This window comes from Mycetomoellerius zeteki, unplaced genomic scaffold (assembly GCF_001594055.1).
Source record: "Mycetomoellerius zeteki isolate Tzet28-1 unplaced genomic scaffold, Tzet1.0 scaffold297, whole genome shotgun sequence".
NCBI classification, from domain to species: domain Eukaryota; kingdom Metazoa; phylum Arthropoda; class Insecta; order Hymenoptera; family Formicidae; genus Mycetomoellerius; species Mycetomoellerius zeteki.
Genome location: NW_017257279.1, coordinates 354396 through 368896, shown reverse-complemented (window position 1 = coordinate 368896; position 14501 = coordinate 354396). Strand labels below are relative to the sequence as shown.

General features: G+C 32.0%; 1 protein-coding gene across 1 annotated transcript in view; it reads right to left on the bottom strand.

Annotated features, from left to right (window-relative positions):
- Nucleotides 1-14501, bottom strand: part of LOC108724411 (uncharacterized) — a 54545-nt gene that overhangs the window by 32899 nt on the left and 7145 nt on the right. The window contains exons 3-7 of the mRNA XM_018450771.1: nucleotides 13445-13666; nucleotides 11015-11118; nucleotides 6365-6538; nucleotides 5647-5829; nucleotides 3944-4126 (exon numbers count right to left, since the gene is read on the bottom strand). Of these exons, the coding sequence (XP_018306273.1) occupies nucleotides 3944-4126; nucleotides 5647-5829; nucleotides 6365-6538; nucleotides 11015-11118; nucleotides 13445-13666 (866 nt within the window). The remainder of the gene's footprint in view (nucleotides 1-3943; nucleotides 4127-5646; nucleotides 5830-6364; nucleotides 6539-11014; nucleotides 11119-13444; nucleotides 13667-14501) is intronic.

The following is a 14501-nucleotide window of genomic DNA, read 5'->3' as shown; positions in this document are numbered from 1 at the left end:
TCGAAGTAGTCTTGTGTTAAATATTATGTTTTAAACTTAATTCTTAAATACTTAAATTAATTTAATTTGAAAACATTACTCTCTAAAAATGAATCAGTGACTCCAGTGCTATACTTATAACTGATGTAATCAGCGAATATTTATTGTTTTTCAGTAATAATATATCTACTAATTCACTTGTAAAGGTTAGGATTCTTTACAAGTGAAATCATAATCTCTAAAAGTGAATCAATATATTAGGTATTAACTAAAAACTTATTAGATACTAAAATCACTGATTCATTTTTAGAAATTAGAGCTTTCAGAAAGAATATATTCAATTCAAGAATTGAGTGAAATGTTTGCTGTTCTTAAATTATATCGGCAATTTAATCACGCTTCTACATTCATTGATGACTAATGAATCGTTAATAATTAATTCCCATCAGGGCATTCACAGCGATTTATATAGTCTAGCTAAAGAGAGAGAAACAGAACACGAGATTAATTTGCTCGGAGATCGCAACGGGTGCGAAGGTTCAATAGGAAGATCATTACGTTGACCTCGCGCTCGATATCGACTGCTTCAATCCAGTTAGAAGAAATACTTTGTATATAAATCGCACTTTATTTCGAATCACCGAGCGCTTTGCCTCTAAATCGTCAGTTTTAAAAAAACAGTTCATCAATATTTAACAGATCGCAAGATCTCGAAAATCCGGGTTTAAAATTTATTTATTAATTAAACGGCAATTCAATTTTTAAGCTTTAGTTATTTTCGAAATAATTATATTTACAGAAACATAATTCGCGATGCAGCGGCGCATATCTTTTTTGAATGAGATTTACTCCGAATAAATTATTTTATTTTATATTTGGTAAAAAGACACGAGAGTGTGTAGGTACACTCCAGGTACACTCCAGGCCAAAAGAGAGAGAGTTTAGAGAAATTTTTAAAAATTGACATTTTTGGGATTCCAGTAAATACCGATTAATAGTAATATATAACATCAATATTAATTTCACATTCAACAATATAAATGTAATATAACACGTGTGTTACATAAATTACATTGTTGAGTGTGAAATTATAACATTGACATTATGTTACTTTTACCTGGTGTTTATCGCATATTTACTCAAACATTCAAATTTGAACAACTTTCAAAATTTTAGAATTACTCAAATATATTCATCACAATGTTTTTTAATAATAATTTTTTCAGATTCAATAACAGTTATTAAATGTAAGAAATTATTATAAGAAACATTGTTATGGATATTTAAATGAGTAATTACCAAAATATCAATTTTTAAAAAGTTTTTCTAAATTTTTGGCCTGGAATAAGATATGTATCTACACACAGAACTCAATTCCTTAATTTGATGGAATGTTCTATTATATTAACCGCTACTACAGTTATGAATCTCATGTTAAAGATCAAATAACTCTGAGGGATCGACAAACAGCTATTATTACAAATAATTTCAATGTACAAAATAAATTTCAAGGTTATGAATTTATAATATGTAATCGCCAATTACCTGTTGGACGTTGGGAATTTCTTCAAGTTCTCGAATTCGACTAGCGTTTTCCCGAAATATGTTATATATTTTCAACGTACTTTCGCGAATTTCAAGGCTACTTTATATAGTAACACGTATTTTTTCTCTTCGCGTCGAAAGAAGCACGTGACATCCAGGCGACTGACTTCGCGCGACAACGACACGAAGACGACGACGACGTATGGTTGCCTTTGAGGACCCCTCCGCCTCTTGCCCTAAGACTCGCTTCGCTTTCAGTTCATCTTCGTCTTTCGTTTCCCTACCGAGAGAGTGGTATCTTGCTTTCTCCCTTCCCCAAGAAAGGGTCCCCCACCATTTTCTCTGAAGGGGAATGAAGCCCCTTCGATGAGCAACCATGGGTAGTGATGGCACTTCAACCTATTCAGATACTGACGAACAACACTCGAAGTATCTTTTATTTTCAAACTATGATCAAATTTTTAATTTGGATCGACATAATTCTCTGTGTACGTTATATTTGTTTTATTTTGTTATATTTTAGTCAATCAACATTTTATTAATTTATTTTATTTAATGTATTTTATTTATCATATTTAATTTATTTTATTTATTCGGAATAAATAAGGTATATACACGTTTTTTTAACTTATTTTCACCTATTTAAGATAAATAAATGTGTACGCGAAGTAATTTTTAATAATAAATTAATTAAAACAGCTATTGATAAGATTAAATTCTTCTATGTATTTATTTCTTCTCGCGTATTTACTTGCATTTACTTTTTTTTACACATATGTTAATGAAATTAAATATTTATTGCATACTTTTCTATGTATGAATAAATTGCATATTACAATTATTTAATATCTATACACGCTCGTTCTCCTGACCTTCCTTTATTATTATTGCTTATCACAAATTAAGATCTTTTTATACATATTTCTATTCTTAATTCCTTTTATTCTCAAATTTTTAACGTTAGTCATTAATATTAAATTTTCACGAAATTCAAGATATCAACATACATTAAATAAAATAAATTCATAATCATTTCATTGAATAAAAAAAAAATTTCGCAGAAAATTTAAAACGATGTTGCACTCCAACTGATCGGGCGATAAAAAATTGGAGTAATGTGGATTTTTATAGGGTTTCGATGTCATCACTAGCCATTGGGGGATTTCCGACACGGAAAGGCCGTATCGATTATTTCTCGCGCCTCGCCACACATTACCTACGCTGAATACTGCGTGAATTTATGCGCACGCTGACGCACGCATGTTGATTTCGAATTAATCACAGGAAACGACGCATTTTGCTTCCTAATTGATGGTTGCAGAGAACGCAGGTAACATCAAAAAGGGGGATAAAAATTTCGATAAAAGTTCGAAAAATTAAAAAAAAAAGGAAAACGGGCTATCAATTTTCCAGATATATCACGAAAAAAAAGGGATAAAAATTTGATAAAAACTCGAAAAATTCGAAAGACGGAGGAAGATAAATTATTTTTGGATCTACCATCAATGTTTTGCCGCTGAACTTGCATGAGTCAGACTTCCGTTATCCATCATATTGAAATTTGCTTTTAACCCTCTGTCTGCAATCTGGGTCACTTTTGGCACAAGCAAGATTTAACTTTCAATTTCTTCCTCAATTTTCAATTTTTATTAAATAAGGTTTTAATATTTGAGTTAAAAAGCTATATTTGGTAAGAGAGATGTTGAAAAGTAATCCTGAATTTTCTACATTTTTGAATGCCTAGAATAGTAAAAAAACTTTGATTGGAAAAAAGATTCAGATTGCAAACAGAGGGAATAAAAATATGATTGCAAACAAAATTAATAATATTCATTATTCATGGATTTAGCATTGCTAATGTCACTCGAAAATAGATGCAAAATATAAAGTGAGATTATTATGATTATTACGAACTGTAAATAGAATGCATGCATGTATAATTAGTAATAACATTTATATTAATAGCAATTACGTAATAGCATATCCTGTACTTCTTGATTGTGAGTGCAATTGCTTTTTAATTTTTATGATAAAATTCAATGATTCACGAAGCGTATTTGAACGTTTAATGGTATTAATAAATAATTCTCTGTGCGTAATAAGTAGACAAAGAATACACATTTCAGTATAATTACGGACTTATTGCGCATATTATTGTATGTCATAAAGTGCATTATTTCCGCGTTACAGGCACGCGTTGCTTTTATGAAAAAGTTTAAATTAATTCTCTAGATAGAGAATGAAATTCGCTCAATGTAATGGATGTATGTAGTTCCACAATTTAATATAAACAATTATAATAAAAGAACATAGCGCTCGCACGCGAGTGTAACAGAATGACCGATAAATAAATACGCGGAGAAATATTGATGGAACAAAACGCGATAATGTCGTGAATTTAACTTAGGCAAGTTCTTACCTACGCAATCGGGTAACTCGGTAGTGGTCTCATTCCACTTGCCATTCCTACACTCGAGCGTCCTTTTTCTCTCCCTGCTGTCGGGAAACACGCTGCCCGAGTTGCACAGGAATGTCCGTGAAGTCAATGTACCGTTCGACACGTAACTTCCGTTCGGCGCCAAGACCTCCGGACAGCCGAGCACTGCAAAACATATAAGTTCATTTCCACCTCGCCTTCCTAGTTAACACGTTGCTCCACTTTAAAGAGTGATATCGCGTCGCCTTTTAGAGTTTCCAAGGTTCTTCACGTAATTTCCGAACATTTAAACGGCAAACGCTATCAAGTTATTAAAAGTTTTAAACACTGAAATAGTTAATAAAGTAGCTAATGGCATTTCAAGAAACTTTTAAATGGGTAAAAAACTTGAAAAGTGGTCTCGGTTGCGAAAATTTTTAAATTGAATTTTCTATTCATTCGGTAATATCTTTGATTTTTTTAGATGTCCGCACTTGAGAATAAGAGAAAAAGAGACTTATTAATGTTCGCACACAGAAAGAAATGAGATTATAAATTCTACCGTTTTCTAAAAGGCAAATGTTTTATAACAGTCCGTTATCATGCGAAGAAACTTCTTGAAACTTAAATTTAATATTATTGAAAATACTGAAATATTGATTACAACGTAGAAGAAGAACACATAATTTACTTTTAGAAAGATTGAAAATGCCGATAGCTCAGACATACTTCGTTATAAACCCCAGAACTTATTCAATAATTGCTAAAACCATTAATTAATCTTAATGCTAATTTAGCTCGGATAACATGGTCGGCTTAATTTTGCGTAGATCTGATTGGTAAAATATATACGTACCAGTAAAAAACCATTTTGTATTTGAGTTAAAACAAATCCTTATTAAAAGTGCGTGTTGAATTTTTAACATATCTAAGTGTTAATTTAATACAATGCGTTAAGATAATTTAATGTGATTGTGTTACTTGAACATTTTGTGTTTAATTGATATTCAACATTTTTAATGTTAAAATAACAGTCTATGAATCAGTGAATAAATAAAACATTAAAATAATATATTTTTTAATGTAAATTTTAAGAAAAATGAATATAATATGTTAATTTAACATATAAATGTTAATTTTACTGAAAAAGTATACTTTCACAATTTGTTTACAAATTGTGTCAGTGTTAATTTTTTACATAATATTTGTGTTACTTTCTAATATATTCATCTTATATTAAAAATGTATCAGATGTCTGCCTGACTGCATGAAATTGGAAATTTATACTTTTCTTATAAAAATGAATGTTAGATACATATAGAATGATTCAATAAGGTCAATATTTAACAATACAATTTTATAATTTAAATAAAATTTTTCTTATTTTATGTTAATTATTTTTTAAAACGTTGTCTACTTCTCATTGAAATAATTTTTGATCCAGGTTCTAAATTGTCGCCAAAATTTTTGTATTACTTTCAAATACAATATAGAAAAATTTCTAATTTTTTCATAATTTTTCATTTTGTTAAAAAGTACGTGTGATAGTATTTTAAATTAACACAAAAATTTGAGTGAGCTTTTAACACAAGTTTTCTAACTAAGCACCTTCGTTGATTATTCTCGAGTTAACCGTTTCGTAACAATGCGCGTGTTCGTGACACTTCTCTCTCCCATGTTTTCCGAGCGCAGTCTCTTTTTTTTACCTTGATACTGCAGCAAAAAGCCCCGACCGTTGTAAAATCTCTTTGAAGCGACGAAGTCGAGGGTCAACACGTTCGAATACGAGACAACTCGCACACCCGCGGCGGTGCCGCAGAACTCGAAGAGAGTGCTGCCGCGATCCCGCACTCTCACGATGTCCATGCAGTTTCCATTAGCATCTGGACCTGCGATTTATTCGTGATTTCTACCTTTAGTTTGTTTGCGAAACGCGTGAAATCAGACGCACTGGGACGTTTATTTTTCCGACGAGGCGATCGACGCGATACCGTAATCTGATCGGTGTCATATGTAGCGCATGTGCAGCGTTTGCGATGCACTGTTTGTGTGTAGTAAACTAGTTATGTGTTAGCAAATCGTTATTCATTTCGCGGCTTTATAAGAACTACAGTGGATCGTTGAAATCTGTGTTTTAAATAAAGATCATAAATTTTTCGATAAAATATACAATATCATTTCGAATTGTACCAAGCATCGTATACGCGTTTGAAGATTTTATTCAAATTCTTGAATCTCTCTCTTTATTTAAATCACAAGTTATTTTCATCGTGGTGAGAGAGAACTGACGCGTCAGATTCGTTTTCCACAAATGAAGCTAAATCTACTTTTGATTCCAATGCGAGCAATACAATTTTTATCAGTTTAACTTGTCGCGCTCTGACGAAGGGGTTTCGAAGTTGAGAGATTAAAACGCGAACTTACCACGGATATTCAAGTCGTGAAATGTCAGAACTATCCTCTGACCATTGAACGTCCTGAAGGTCCACCCGCATGTTTCTCCAATGTAATATAGAGGATAACCGGGGGTGTTGAGGTAACCGCCTTCTTCGCTGATCACTTTCACCTGCTGATTGCAGTATCGTTTAACTGCAGCTTCTACAACCAATGAAACATTATCCTTCATATGATATGACGATATAACAATTCACTCATGGGCGTAGCCAGGATTTTGTTTAGGGAGAAGGCCAAATTAGAGTTGAAATTTTTTAACCTGGGGGTAGGAGGGTAGTCGAGTGGTATGGACTGTTGGACTTGTTTTGTTTTATATAATTATTTTTAATTAATTACTGGTAGATATATAAATCATAAAATCATACATAATTTGATTTATTAATTTACTTTATTTTTTTATTAAAATTGTAAACTGATTCTTGGAACTGCAAAAACTTAAATTTAGATATAACACTAGCCGTCTTGGATTCTCAGAAAATGTTTTTATAACTTTCACTTCCAATTCTTCTTTCTTTTTCAAAATTAATTTCTTGTGAACAATCATTAAGCTAATTAATTTGTTAAGAGATTTTAATTATTTTTGTTCTTCAAGATCTAGAGATCCCAGGGTCCTTCCTGCTTTCTCCCAGCAGGGCTATGCTCATAAATCCACTTATCCATATAGCGTAGAAGTTTGCAACAACATTCGCAATGTTATTACGACATTGCTGGAACATTACAATGTTGCTGCAATTTACTGGAATGATCTACGTTGTATGGGTTATGTGATATAGGTGCATTCGGAGAGACGCTATTAGCGTTATTTGTATCATTTTATCTTTCTCGTTCATTAAACGTAAAACAAAGGTAGAATGACACGAATAGCGCTAATAGTGTTTGCCCAAATGCACTCATAAGCCGGTATTCATAGTCAGTTCTTATATTCAAGATCGTCTTAAGTTCAGCTTTGAGGTGTCACGAACCAATCAAAAGGCCGCATTAACGTCTTAAGACATTACTTAAGACGGTCTTGAAATAAGAACCGACTATGAATAGTGCAATTTTGTTTCACGAAATTACGTTTCAATGTTTTAGGAAGAATATCTGGAAAACATAGATTTATATCTGCAAAATGAAATAATCTTTCATGCATATTTGTAAAATTAGCGAAAAATCGTAAATTACAGTTTAATAGCACACATACATACAGTCTTAGCCATAAGTATAAGACACCCTCGATTTATTGCATTTTCTTGGAAAAGATGGTAATAAAAGTCAAAAGAAAATTAACAAAATATTGACATTGTTATAAAGGTAAATATTACTTTTTAATAAAATTGTTTATAATAAATTTTATACGTATTTTATTTTTCGTTAGATATAGAACATTTACGTCAATTTGTGAGGGTGCTTTATATTTTAGACTGTACCAAAGCTATATATATGTATGATGTGTATTGTATATACATATCGACGTTAAATTTTAATAAATATCGATGTGCCACGTGCGTTTGATAAATCGTATTAATGCTACTCTGATGTCTGTCCTCTAATTAAATTTTTCCTATATTGTTAGTAATAAATCATACTGACAGAGACACAATTCTATCGGTGTGAAAAGAATTATTTTCGAGGGGATGGGAGGATTTTGTTGCCATAAGGCTGCCATTAACATCTGCATTTGTTGCGGCCTATTTGTCGCAATGTGATATGATTGTACGAATCCCTTATAACGTGCAGAGAGCCAAGAGACGAGGGTGTCCTTGCCCCAGTTTCGAGGATAGGGGTGCCATTTCTGGATGGAGGGAGGGCTTAGATACGCCAGCGGCGGTAATAAGGGCGATGGAGGGGAATTTTGGTCCTCCGTCCTCCCTTCAATCCCTCTACTACCATCCCTCAGCGTGCAACGTCTGTGTGCACCGTTCCCGATATTCCGCCAAGTGTGACGGCCTTCGCAAGGAATGTTTTGTCCTGCTGAATAGCGAACGGTTTTCATTCGATCTATCGATTCAATCAAGCGCTTGTCTAATGAAATGCTTTGCATTCATTCCAGATATTATGAATGTTACGAATAATTTCTGATATCGATGTTTCGTTAAGGGACAATTTGATAACTTTAGTTGCGAAAATTTATTCGACATAGGATATTAAAAAATTTGAGTCGCTAAGAACTTTCAAAAATGCAATTTTTTTAAATTCTTGATTTGATTAATATAATATTCCAAAATTTTTTACGTCCAAAATTTGCATATGTTTAGAAAAACGTGATTTTAATACAATTTTAAATAATTTAGTGAATTATTATATATTTTATATAATAAATAAATAATAACTTTATTATTATATTACTATAATAAAATATTCTGTTAATTTAATATGCAATATCAACATGTATGATGTACACTGAGAAAAAAATATTTGTGATATTTATGACTAAAATTATATGTTACCATAATTATTATTACTGCTACAATGTTAGTAATAATAACTATATATATGTAATTTTTCATCAAATAGCTAACTGAAAATAACTATAGTTATCATATAAATGGTTGCAATTACTATAATTTAACTATAATTTATAATTATTTTTGGAACATCCGTTTTGGCTCGAAAAAGACTATAAATTATAGTTATATTAAATTTTGTAAAAATGATTGTCTTAAAAATGATTGTAAATTATAGTTAAATAATAGTACTTGCAATCATTTTTCTAATAATTATAACTATAATTATTTTTGGGTAGCCAACTATATGTGTTGATAGAACTATGCATATAGTTATTATTAGTAACATTATAATACTAATAACCATAATTACAGTAACATGTAGCCACAAATATCAAAATATCACACTTAAATGTTCTAACGGTGTATCAAAATATTTGATTATAATAACCAGAAATTGATTTCTGTTTACTTTGTTTACTTCGAAATTGAGTTTTGTTTACTCCCACTAAAATTTGCTTAAGTAAACATATTTTATTAATTCAACCATGATAGTTTTTTTCGTACATCGTAAGTTTTGTGATATATAGTGAACCCACATGATTTCTCGTTTCTGTACTTACCACGCATAAGGTCCATTCATTTCGAGAAATTGGAAATCTAAATCGAACAATGAAGGACCAAATCCCCAGGAAACGTCACGCTTCCCTCGCAAGGGAGCTTCCACAGTACGTGCGGTACCATAGAATGACGGGATTACATGACCTTTCCGCGCGACATCGCCGCGCGTTGCGCTCGAGCGCGATGCATTGTACGCGATCGGACACACTGTTTCTTGTTGCCGGGAGAATTTCAGCGCATATGCCAGCAATCCCACGGTCAATAAGGATCGATGCATCGCCGACAGCTGGCGGACGACAACCAACGGCGAGATAGAAATCTGAAGCCGATTTCGTCGGACACGCGCTACGTCACGTGCCGTGCATTTCTCCGCCCCCGCGTGACCTGTGTGCCCGGGGCGTTTGCTTTATCGAGCTCGTCGATCATTGATTGCGCACGCCCGAATGTCGATCGCGAGCACAGCGGAGGAATAGACCTGGGCATTCCACCGATAAATAAAGCCAGATTCGTAAATATCTCGTACCATGAGCCGGATATCGTTGGTTTTATATGAAAGTCGTGAATGCTGTTATTGCTCGGAATCCGCAACAATTAACAGGGAATTAAAAGTAATTTGGAGAAGAATTACAGAAAAATTCAGAGGACATTTGAGGCATTTGAAAGATTATTCGAAGTATTTGTATGAGAATGTTGGTACACGGAAAGAATGGTTTCGTTGAAGTATTTAAAAATTTAGCCGGATACAAAAACGTTTTTGAAGATTAACATTTTTGGAATTACTTATTCAAATATCCATACTCTCTGAAACTTTTAAAGTAAATCTCACTCTAAAGAGTGAAATCTCGCTCTTAAAGATTGAACTACTCTTTTTCAAAACTGGCTCAATTTTCACTCTTTAAAGTGAGATTTTACTCCAAAGAATTTAGAGGGTAATAATGTATTTTTTAAACACTTCTTTACATCCAATGACTGTTATTAAAGTATATAAAAGATTAAATTAGATACAGATCTGAAAATATAATTAATTCCAGGCAAAATGTTTGGAAACAACATTTTTGAAATGTTTTTGAAGATTGTCATTTTGGGATTACTTGTTCAAATATCCATAATAACGTGTTCTTTAATAATTTTTTAACTCTAATAACTGTTATTGAAAATTTGAAGAATTTTTGTTAAAAAAACACAATATTATGGACATTGGAGTTAATCCCAAAAGTGTCAATTTTTAAAAAGTTTTCCAAATTTTCGTCTGGGGTCTATGTTGAGAGCATCATGATAACGCTGTAAAAAATTTGACATTCGAACGACTCGCTGAATCTAATATAATTATTTAGTTCGATGGTCCATGATTATTTTTAAATCTGTATTTTGCTAGATTTTTCGATAATTCAGCCAAATCATTATTTCCGTATATTAATAAAGTATTTTGATAATTGACTTTTTGATAAATATAAAGTACCTTCAGAGATTTTAATTTTTTGCTAAGCTCGAGCAATAATTAATCAGGTTTTAATATTATAGAATATTTAATATTATAAAATATTTGACATATAATTATTGAAAATGTACTCACCTGGTATACACGCGTATTTTAATAAAATTCCACCTGGAACCCAAGAATATGCTCCTGGATGTTCGATAGTCACGTTGTAGCGACAGTGTTTTTGACCAGAACACCTGAATCATAAAAGTGCGTATTAAAAATCGATATAAATAACAGAGTAGATTAATTTGTAAAAAAAAATATTGTAATGGTCAGACGAATGTTAATTCTTTCACAATGAATCTCCTACTATCTTTTATGTTAAACTGCTAAAAATGCATCTGATATACAAATTTCCTTTATTCCCGCGTAATAAATTGCAATTTATGCAAGGTTTCACTTTCGTATACTATCGATTGTCCGACAGCCTCCAATTAAATAAACGGCGTCGGTCATTAGGGGCTGCGAACGCGCTGACAAAAGCAACCCTCAGGCTTCTTCGGAGAGAGGGGGATGGAATTTAGGGACCGGGATTGTTGCTGCGCGATCTTTGTTGCTCGCGTTTGAAAGCAGGAGTGAATAATGGACGAGAGGGTGGATTTTCACCCCTTTTAAGAGGCCTCGATGCTTCACCCCGCTATGTCGACCTCCTCCTGTCGATTTTATCGGTCCCTTGGCGGAAATAAAAGGGAAATAATGTTTCACCCACGCTCGCCCTTGCGAAGAATCTCTTTGAATTTTTTATACTTGCTAGCCGCGACGGATTCTTAAATTGAAACTTGTGGTTATGTGCGATCGTATCTCTTCGTTAGTCAAAGATAAGTTATCCTGTTTGGCGACAAAATTTTATATAGATGTTATATATTGCCAACAGGAAATTGCAATACTGTGAGAAATGAAGAAAATGCAGAATGAACGATTGAAAGACAGAATTAACAAGGCAAAAATTAATTTTGCTTTAAAAATAATTGTAAAAGAAATATGAATACATAAATTTATTATAACTGTAATTTTGAAGGAGACACGTTCTTTGTATTAACATAATACGGTTCTTTCTTTAGTATATTAAATTTTAATTGAATTATATAATTTTGTTACTTATTACCTTTCCGTTTTTAATTCAGTAATAATTCAAACAACTTTTGATATATATTCTAGCCTTTTGTGCGAGAGAGAAAAAGAGTGAGGTAAACTTCTGGGATTTTTTAGTATGAATGAGATATTCCATTTTTCCGCGAAGAGCTCGGTGCAATTTCAGTAATGCAAAATTTGCATCCCTCGCATTGCCAGCCCCTATTTGCGGAATTCCCGGAGCGTGATGCTGTGTAAACGTAGGGAGAAACCATTTAACGGAGATCGTTTCTCCTTCGGTGATCATTTGACGTGCGTTTCGAGGGAAAAGAGAGAGGGTGGGCAATTATTGCTTCAGGAATGCTTTTACCCTTGCACATCAAACGTCGAGATTTCGTTCTCGACCCTCGACGGGTCTCGAGTGCACAATGAGCGGCGGATAAAAATGGCGGATGTACCAGAGACAGTAGGAGTGTTTCCCGATCGAGTGGCTTAACTGCATTTCGTAATAATGACTTTTCAGAGATTATATTTTTAAAACATTGCAGTTCTTTAACTATTTTTTATATCTGTTTTTCATACTGAATTAGTTATTTGAATTATCATTATTAATTATCTCGATTATATTCATTTCGGCAAACTTTGGCTCCTATGGAAATATTTAATTTGGTAACATTTAATATGTGCTACTTTTATTTTAACATTATATTTATTGTTAGATATTTATTCAAGTCATTACAGCCGTATTCCAATTATTATAGAAAATGTTGTTTTTACATAAGAACTTTTAGGCAGCAAAGAGAATTGTAGGAGAATTGAATCGCTTGTTCTAGTTTTGCTTTGTTGAACTCTATCACAGTTATAGCTTTACCAAGAGTCCATTACAATGTTTGTAGTGGGTAGTAAACGTTCGCAATAAGAGTCGTTCTTGAGCTGCGGTTTACCTTAGACTTCTTTCGTAACTAAACACTATCTTGTGCCATCGAACACTTGTGTCAGGAGCAGAAAAGTCGATATCGTCGACGAGGGCCATGGAAATTCTATCTCGTTGACGGATCGTCAATAAAATTATTCTTAAGTTGAAATTGAAGAATCTGATGCGATGTTGATATAAATCACTTTTTAAAGATTCGAGAAAACTACAAATTCAAGTATGATTTTTGCATAAGATTAAATTAAATGATAATATTTCGATTTCCTATGGGTATATATACATATATATATGTATATATATTGAAAATAGAAATATTATTTTATTTAATTTTATAAGAGAAAATTTAATAAAATTTCTTGTTTTTAAATTAAATGGTTTTATATAACAAGTTTAAACTTTATAGATTTTTATATATACCTTTTAAGATTAATTGTCTAAAATTAAGAAAAAATATTAGATCAATGCATAGAATGTTTCAGTTTGCCGTTATATTTGGATGAGCAAAGTGAATCTACCTTTTATTCAAGGATGATCTGATATCGACAATGTCTGCCTGGATGTCCTCGTCGTCGAGAATGTAGTTTCCTTTGAGTTCTTGCATATCCATCCGTTTCCACGTGCTACCTTTGTTCCACATTTTGAGCTCTTCTTTCAAGCTTTTCAAGTCTTTCTGACAGAATTCCGTGCGATTCGCGTGGTATTCCGCCTCCAGAATAAAGATGAATGCTCTTAACGATCTGCGAACACGATACTAAACCAATGTAACTCTGCATATAATTAAATAAATCAATAAATAAATCAGAAGAAAATTTAGTTAACGAGAATTTAATCAATAAATAATGTTTTTTTAATTATCGCACTCAAAGCTTTTGCTATCAAGTTAAAATATGTGCATCTGAATATTTTGTATGATGTTACAAAAAAAAAACCACCCGTTTAAATTAAAAGTTAAAGTTAAATAATTAGAACTTTAGTTTCTCAATTGGATTGGTTTTGAGAATTTTGATGTGCATTAATATTACAAATTGTATTTATTAATAAATTTACAGTAAAAAGCAAATACACCGAAAGAATAATTTTGTGCTGGAGTCTAAAAATTTAGATAGAGATCTGAAAATAATTTTGTTTGACTATCAAAATAATTGTATAGAATGCAAGCATGATGAGTAAAAATCTAATTGTAGTATATGTACTACTGAAGCAAGTACAAGCACACGGAGAGAATTTTTTCTTAGAATTTATCCTGAAAATACGACAGTCGTGGGACAACATTGTATTTCGAAAAATTTTAATGTAAATCGCTCTCATTTATTAATAAAACTACAATAAAAAATATAAAATAAATTTGATCAATTTTACTGAAGTGCATGGTAAAAATCTTTAAAATATTGTATTGTACCGCAACTACCATATTTTAAGAGTAAATTTTAAAAGAAAATTCTCTCCGTGCATGATAAGCAATGCACTAAAGATATTGTATCTTTGTTTACTTATTATTGCATTTATTTTCTATTGTATTATTAATATGTCAAATTTCTGAGGGAAATTAATTAATAGTGTTTTTATACAAAA